Source organism: Molothrus ater, chromosome 17 (genome assembly GCF_012460135.2).
Source record: "Molothrus ater isolate BHLD 08-10-18 breed brown headed cowbird chromosome 17, BPBGC_Mater_1.1, whole genome shotgun sequence".
In the NCBI taxonomy this organism is placed as follows: domain Eukaryota; kingdom Metazoa; phylum Chordata; class Aves; order Passeriformes; family Icteridae; genus Molothrus; species Molothrus ater.
This window is the reverse complement of record NC_050494.2, coordinates 8,902,477-8,910,524: the sequence shown is the minus strand read 5'-3', so window position 1 is coordinate 8,910,524 and position 8,048 is coordinate 8,902,477. Positions and strand designations below refer to the sequence as shown.

The 8,048-nt window shown below is 48.2% G+C and overlaps 1 protein-coding gene across 1 annotated transcript; it reads right to left on the bottom strand.

Moving 5' to 3' along the window:
• Positions 1 to 1,213: 1,213 nt before the first annotated feature.
• Positions 1,214 to 5,782, bottom strand: LOC118694781 (uncharacterized). Its single transcript, XM_054516710.1, has 5 exons — positions 5,597 to 5,782; positions 4,905 to 5,505; positions 4,161 to 4,236; positions 3,647 to 3,733; positions 1,214 to 2,920 (listed from the first exon to the last, which is right to left on the bottom strand). Exons 2-5 carry the CDS (start codon positions 5,230 to 5,232, stop codon positions 2,752 to 2,754), a joined length of 660 nt encoding a protein of 219 aa, XP_054372685.1. The 5' UTR covers positions 5,233 to 5,505; positions 5,597 to 5,782; the 3' UTR covers positions 1,214 to 2,751.
• Between the last annotated feature and the right edge of the window lie 2,266 nt (positions 5,783 to 8,048).

Genomic DNA, 8,048 nt, shown 5'->3' with positions numbered 1-8,048 from the left:
GCTCACAAACACTTTCAAAAATGAAATTTGACAAAAAGCCGCCTGCATTGCCATTCTTCAACCCTCTCTGCCATATCAAAGCCTTTGAGAGTATCTGAGGACAACTTTTACAGCGAGAAGGGCCCATTTGAGTGCTGGCTCATTAGCGCTGTGGCTGTGCTGCCCACGGAGATGCAGAGCATCCATCAGCCCACTTACCAGGAGCACTCCTGAACACCAGCAAGTGTGTTAGGCTGGGAAGTCACCTCTGAGGGAGCTACCAAAGGGTTTTTCAAGCAGGGTTTTTCAAGCAGAAAGGTCACCGAGCTCATCTGCTTCTAGGGGAGCTGATTAGAGCCACGTGTTTCGGGAGCCGTGGCACCCCACAGCAGGTCCATTCCCTGGCTCTTTTTTCTCCCCTCGCTCACAGTAATGAGCTGCAGCTCCTCAGAGGGGGCTCAGCAGGGGAGGACAGCAGCAGCACTTATTTTAATAAATAACATTTATGAGCTGGATTTCCAGGCTGCAGCTTGGTGAGGGATGTGATGAACATCGGGGAGGAAAGATTGAGAGAGGCCCTGGCGCAGGATGCCCAGAGAAGCTGTGGCTGCCCCATCTCTGGAAGTGTCCAAGTCCAGGTTGGATGGGGTTTGGAGCAATCTGGGAGAGTGGAAGGTGCTCTTGCCCATGGCAGGGGGTGGAACAAGGTGAGCTTTAAGGTTCTGCAGGATAAGGCTGGTTGTGCCTCCTTGATCTTCTCTTTGATAAGTTAACATTAAAAACATCACCTGGGGCATTTCCCTGAGCAGCGATTCCAGCCTAAGGTCCCAGGTTTCTGGCAGGGCTGGTGTATTTCAAGGTGTGTTTCTGCACTGAGGAGGTTTTAGGGCAGTTCTGCTCAGTTCCAGTGGATTTTCCAGGACTGGCTTCACTCTGGGCTCTAAGTGACCACAGCAGACCTGCTCCAGGTCGTGCTCAGGCCAAGATCCCTACAAAGGAAAAATCATCCCCAATGTGTTTGCACCATAGTTAGGAAAATCATTTGCACTGGGAAACCAGAAGGAATATCTTTAGTTGTTACTTCTGCAATTTAACATGACTGTTAGAAACATCTGATGAAAATAGTGCCAGAAACATTGGCAAGCCTATCTCCCTTCAGAACCAAAATACATCACAGCATCAACCCCACTTTAATGGATGAGCTCAAAAAAAAAAGGCTGAAGGGAGAGGAAAATTCTGAGAATAACACCTTTTTTTTCCCTTTCAAAACAGCTCCTTGTTTCTCCAATACATTTATTTTGCATTATTATTTCTCATGTAACTGTGAAGAAATTAAATAGTTGAAAACACAACAAAACATATAAATTAAACCAAATGTTTTGATTAATGCAAACCCACTGGCATTTCTTTTCCTGAATAATTTAAAAATTAAGCTGAGAAAACCAATTCCCTGTCTGAGAAGCCTCTGTAAAAGGAAATGTTTGGTATTTTGCAGCACTTCTGTTAAGTGCTGGACTAGTGTCAGCATCTCATTCTTTTTTACACTTAGAACAATTTTAACCCACCCACACTCCAGTTCTGAATTATTTAGGAAAATATGTGTCTTTCTAGACCTTCTCTGTAGTCCCTCAGCAAAGGGACTGATTGTACTTGGCATTTCTTATCTAGGATAAAAATACTGTATTTAAATAATAGTGACAGTGTCCACAAGATGTATGCCTTCAAAGCAAAGTTGGGCCATATTTTGTCCTCCATCCCTCACTTTTGTGTCATAAAAATGTTTGGGATTTCTCCTGTATGGAAATAATCTGTTCTTGAAAGAAAAATTAATGTAACTTCCATGGGTGACCCCTTCTCTTGTTCAGCAGGCTTTTGTTAGGGAAGACAACTCCTCCATACAGCTACATTGAAATAAACAGAAAAAAAATCAAGTTATCTTTTTCTGAATGTTTTAAGATGTCGTTTTAATGAGTTTGCCTTTCTGTTAGTGCTGGAAATAAAACATTCACTGTGAGGAAAGAGTAAATATTGTCCCACAGGCAGAACGAGCAACCAGAGGCAGACAGAGAGAAGGTGCATTGGGTGACACAGCCTGTCTGCAGCTGGATTCCCTACCCCAAAGCCAACATTTCTGCAGTGTGGAACAGGGCTACCTTCCTGACCCATTCTTGGATCCAAATGGAGCCCTGAAGCCTTTGAGCACATCATCAGAGTCACAGAGGTGATTCCATGCACCAACAGTGAGGTTTGCACACAGACTGGATGGGAAGGAATTTGTAGAGCGCAAAAACTGAGCCAAGCTGGGCCCAATTCCTGCTCAGCTAATGGAAGCAGAGGTTTGGCAGTGTTTGAGCTGTGTTTAGCACATGGTTCACTTGGGCTGGCTCTCTGGGGGAAATCTACTGAGCAGCAGCTGCTCAGCTCATCTCTCCTGGGAAAGCTGCTCAGGGGCACACACAGAAATGGCAGGAGGAGACACCAAATCCCCCAGAACTCAGAGACACTCTGTCTTAAACTTCTGCCTCAGGGCTTTCTGCACATTCTGGATCTTCTCTGTGATCACAGTGTCACTGAGGTGATCCCCAAACTTCTGCTTCAGCAGCACCCTGATGATTTTGATGCAGCGTTCGTCCATCATGGGCTTCGCCTCGCGGAAGGTGTTGCCCCTGCGCCCCGTGATGGAGTGGCTCTGGATGTAGTCAGAGGTGAAGAGCTTGTAGAGCAGAGTCTTGCAGGCTGTGCTGATTTTCTGGTCAAACCTGATGGTCTCTTTCAGCTGCTCCTTGGTGTAGCCGTTGAAGAGCTCCACCACCTCACACGGCTGTCGGTGGGGCTCCTCCTGGAAGGACAGGGATTCCAACCTCTGCACTTCTTCTTCAGAGAGAGGACATCCTGTTGGAGGTCCAACACCATCCTTTCCAGCTGCTCCGTCTTCTCCACCCTGAAAAATTGAAGTTGCTTGTGTAAAGGCAAGAAGACACCATGCCCTCACAGTGGATGTAGCTCCTCCACCCAAGCAGTGATTAGATGCCTTCTGCCAGCAGGGCAGGACAACTTCTCTGACAGAGTACCAGCCCTTCCAGCCAATCCTGGGTGAGGAGTAAAGCAGGAGAGGAAAATAACATGGTCTGGACTTTTCAGTGCTCAGAAATAACCCTCAGTGTTCAGTTTAACCCTCAACTCCCCCTGGGCATGCATACATGGAGACTTTGATGCTCAATTTTCTTCTCAGTTGTAAGGAAAGACATAAAGCCTGTCTTGCAAGTCCCAGGACACACATATTTGTGGTATTAAACAACAGACTTGTGGGAAATGACAATACAAGAACCATAACTTGAATTTTTTTGGCACCCATTTCTTTGCAAGCAAACTGTCCCTAGCATCACTTTATCACTGGATACTGGCCATCAAAGTAACGAGCAATAAAACAAGGAACACACAACCAATGTTTTGATTGTTATAGGCAAGAGCTTTGTAGTTTCTGCAGTGTTTTAGAGCCTTCTTGCATCTCTAAATCCAAGCCCTACAATCAGAAACACCTGGCTCAATTGTAAAGAGACTCAGCAACTTTGGAGTTTAAAATTGCCCCACTTTGCCACCCATCTGTGATCTCACTGCTCACTCTTGTAGTGAGGAGGAGAACACAGTGCCTTCTTTTGCTAATTACCTTTCCATCTCACCAGGACTGAAATTTTTGTGAGCCCTCTCGAAGCCATCCATCTCTTGCAAAGCATCAATCTTTCGCTCCTCACAGCTGGAAGAAACAAGCAAGTTAAACAGCACTGCCACAAACAGATTTGTGCTCATCTTCAGATTCATTCCTGAAGAGAATTATCTGGAATGCAAAGCAAAGTCAACTCTGGTTTCATTTGCAACAAGAATAAAATAGACTGAGAGGGAAGATAAAGGGTTATCGTGTGAACAAACTCCTGTGCATTCCCCTGGCACACAGATACGGGGGACCTCCCACTGACCCACCATGGAATCAGGACTTCAGAGGACAGGCTCATTTTTTTGCTGTATGTGCCCACACAAATTCCTATTATCTTCTGTGCTTTGGGTTTAACCTCCACGAGCATCTACTCAAAGCAAGCACTAGCAGAGAATGGAGACAGAGTGGACAGAAATCAATATGTGTGGTGTGAAACATTCAGGCTCCTTACTGTGCTTTCAGGTGTTACCTGTTCAGACAGATCTGCTGCTGGCACGAGGACAAGATGCCATCTGACTTCCTCTTCATTGGAAGGGCAACATAATCTGCAGCAGGGGTGGGAGACAAGCTGAAGAATCAGTTGTTGAAAAGGTGCAGATTATCTAAGCACCCCTGCTAGATTGCATGGCAACACGTTCATTCCATTTGCATAACAGTGATCCAGACAGGCTCTCCAGGACTCATCAATGGGGATTTGTTATTAGAAAAAGGTGGGATCTCAAGGGCTTCTGTTCCCAGTGCAAATGATATGGTGGGGGCAAGGCAAGCAGAGCCAACTTGTCTCTGGATGCTGCTGTTAGTCAGCAGGTAAATAAGACACTAGCACATTTTCATAAGTGCATTTAATGGGTGTAGAAGTGGGTGGAAAATAGGGAAATAGGCAAATCTAGAAGACTAATGGAGACACAGGGCTTTTGGGAATTTCAGTTATTCAGGCAGGCATTCATTCAGATTGTCTTTTGGCTTGGGGGGAGAGAACTGCTAGGCCAGGAGACAGAGCAGAGACCATACACTGTATCTCCCGTTAGACAGCCCTCCTGGAACAGATCTCCCAGGTGGAAAGGACCAGGAAATGCTATCTCTAACCTCTATAGCCCTCAGACAAAGCCCATACAGCCCCAGAGCAAAGCAGAGGTTTTCTGGCTGCTCTGCAAGTCCCCATCCCACCCTGTCACACTCAGGACCAGGCAGCAGAGCCAGAACCCAAGGTTACCTCTGGCAGCTGGACCAGCCCTGTCCTCTTCACTCTGGGAAGTCCCTGGCCCTGGCATGGCCATGGTGATGAAGGTGGCTGGAGATGTGAAGGCACTGGCTGGGTGGGGGGGAGCTGCCAGCGAGCGGGGGCTCCCTGCCACGCTTCCCAGGACACGCCTGTCCTTGAGGATGGAGGAGCTGCTGGCATTGTGGGGCAGGCTGGCCTCAGCCACCCTCAGCAGTGGCTTTGCAGGATAGGTCCTGTCACTGGGGTGTTTCCTGGATGCATTCCCTGGGGTCCATTTTGGAAAGGTTTTCCTGGATTTTTTTGGTGGGGACGGCATCATGCTGTGGACAGCTGGTTCTTCTTCTGAAAGGAAGGGAGATGCTCAGGATGTGCAATGGGGCAGCAATGTGTGAACCTTCCACTCCCACTCAGTGCTTTGTACACTGATTGCAGTGATATGAAATTTATAATGCCACTACAACATGCTCACCATCCTCCTACCCAAAAAGCCCCACAGAAGTAGAAAAGTGCAATGTTCAAAAGCCCTTACTCACTAACTTCTCCAGGAGCTGTCGATCTTCCAGCAGCTTCTTCTCCAAAATACCTTTATGCTCTGTAGCAAGAGAAGATCTCTCAGCACTAAACTCCTTCTTGCTTCTGAGCAGCCCCAAATTGCAAACCCAGGCCAGGGGGGTGTCACTTACCACTGATGCCTTCCACCACACCCCAGTAGAGCCCACTGAAGCCAGGGCAGCGGGCCAGGACCTGCTCCCCCACAGTGTAGAGGTGGAAGGGCTTGCGGGGCTCCTTGATGTTCTCCATGCTGATGACCCGGCTGCCATCGGGCCAGCTGATGAGCACGTACAGCTTGCCTGACATCAGGGCTGCCCACCTGGAGCAGAGGGACAGGATGGGAATGTCACCACAGGGGTTTGGGCTCTCCTGTGGGTGGGAGTGTTCACAAGCTGTGCTTTACCCAGGGCAGCACAACCTGCAGATATAAAGTACTTGGCACTGCATTTTCTCTGCCAGTTTTTTCTCTGCTCCCATTCCCACCCCTCTAAGCTTGCCTCATCCTAAAGCCCTTTGCCGAGAGGCTGCCTTGGGTCTGGCTGAGCACAGCACCACATGCCTCCAGTGCATCCAAGTGTCCTCTGCAGTGACAGCCATGCCAGGTCTCACCTGGGATCAGGCAGCCCTCACAGCTGACACTTTGAGCAGATGCTGAACAAGGCACTGAGCAGACACAGGCTGGTTCCTCTGCCCCTGTGAACCATCACAGCTCAAAGGACTTCAGAGGATCTATAGCAGGTTGCTCCAGTGCAGGGCTGTGATAGCAAGGCAGTGCAGAGAAGAGACTCAAAAAGACCCAGGGGTATTCTAGGAAATGATCGTTCCTTTGCCTGCACAATTATTTCCCCCAGTGAACATCAAAATGCTTTGATAAGGAGAACAGAAAATTCCCTTCATTTCACCCATGGGGAAACTGAGGCACAGACCAGTGTTGGATATGTCTAAGGCAGTCAAGCAACAAAGCTGCAAGGAGCTGGATCCTAAGTCCTGGCCCACTGCTCTGCCCACTGAGCTTTCTCTTTCTGCCCCTGGAGCTGCACACTTCAATCACTGGAGAAACTGGAGAGCCAGGCTGGTGGGGATTTCCAAAAGCTCCCGTGCCAGAGGAGCAGCTGAGGGCTGCTGAGCTCAGGAGCAGTTTCTTTCCAGCTCCTAAGGGCCCTGGCAGCATCACCCCAGTCCTGCCTGCTCTGCCTGGCAGCAGGATTTGGCTGAAGGGTTCTGGGGACAGGGCTGAGCCCATGTGCTGGGCACCAGGTGGGCAATGGCCACAGAGTCCAAAGAAGATGGGAAGGAGCTGGGGCAGGCAGAGGAGAGTTGGAGCTGGCAGAAAAGGCACCTAGGACCCAATTTATTCCAGTTTCTTGGTTTGCCTCCACACCCCCATTAAAGTCCTGCCTGGATTTGATTTCTCTCACTTGGAAGGTCCAAGTTCACTCTGGAGAACTTTCTCCATCCCTATCTCAGTCACCATCAGCTGCAGCAAAGCTCCCTGCAGGAACTGTAACTCTCCCCAAACCTGCCAGTCTGCCCTGCTGGCACAGTCTCACACCTGCTTCTCTCCAACCCTTTTCTCCTGACTGATACACGCCCTGGCATTGATTTTTTTTTTAATCAAGAAGCACCATTTACAAAATATCTGTGTGCCTGTCTCCCCACATCCCCTTCCCTGCAGCAGGCAGCTGCCCCCAGCCCTCTCCCAAAGACAGGGAATGCTACAGAGCAGAAACTGGGATAAATGCATAGCTGAGCCCTCTCCCTCCCAGAAACAGAGCTCCACATTCCAGACAGCAAACAACCCCAGCCCAAACAGCTCTCTGGAGGGGTTTTCCTTTAACATTTAAAGAAAACACACTCATCTTCCTTCCCCAAACCAGTTGTTCATTTACCCTTATGAATGCAACAAAATTACACAAAATCACAAACAGAGAGAGAGGAAAAAAAAAAGAGAGATCACAATCCTGATAGCAACAGAGCTGCTCCTTGCCTGGTTAGCACTGCTCCAGGTGTTGAGTCGTGCAAGATGTCTCCTGTCTCTCCAGGTCTCTGCTGCCTGTTCCAGGAGAGGAGGTCACCGGACACTTCCTTGCCTTGGGCTTGTCCCTTCACCACAGGTCCTTGTCAGGTCTCCTTTGTCTGGCTTGGAAAGCTCCCACCTGCTGTCCCCACTGCAAAGAAAAAAAAGAGCTTTTGCTTTCTTTTTTCCTGGTTGTTTTGTTTCAGCATTATTATTTCTGTTCGTTTCCCATATACATATATTATTTTTTTCCTTAGCTTGTTTCAGGTCTGTTTCTTACAGGGAGAGAGAGCAGAAGAGAAGAGAAAAAGCCTTGGGTTTTTTGGAGCATGAATAAACCTTGCATTTCCATGAGTTATTCATGAATAATTCATGAAAATGCATGATTAATTCAGGTTCATGAATTATTCAGGAATAATTCTCGAACATTCCTGGTTAATTCATGCTCACACAGCGAGTGAGTCAGGCTCTAGGGCTTGGAGAATTCCTTTCTCCCTGAGACAGGAGAAGAGAGGCTTAGAGAAGCTGCATTGTGCACTTGCTGTTTACTGCCTCTGGGAAGAGAA

What these genes read in the sequence shown, in the direction of transcription:
- LOC118694781 (XM_054516710.1), bottom strand. Translation starts at nt 5,232, where the DNA reads ATGATGCCGTCCCCACCAAAAAAATCCAGGAAAACCTTTCCAAAATGG. An exon ending in GGCTGGTCCAGCTGCCAGAG is followed by an intron (nt 4,237 to 4,904) that starts GTAACCTTGGGT and finishes CCCCTGCTGCAG; the next exon opens with ATTATGTTGCCCTTCCAATG. An exon ending in CAGCAGATCTGTCTGAACAG is followed by an intron (nt 3,734 to 4,160) that starts GTAACACCTGAA and finishes TGTTTCTTCCAG; the next exon opens with CTGTGAGGAGCGAAAGATTG.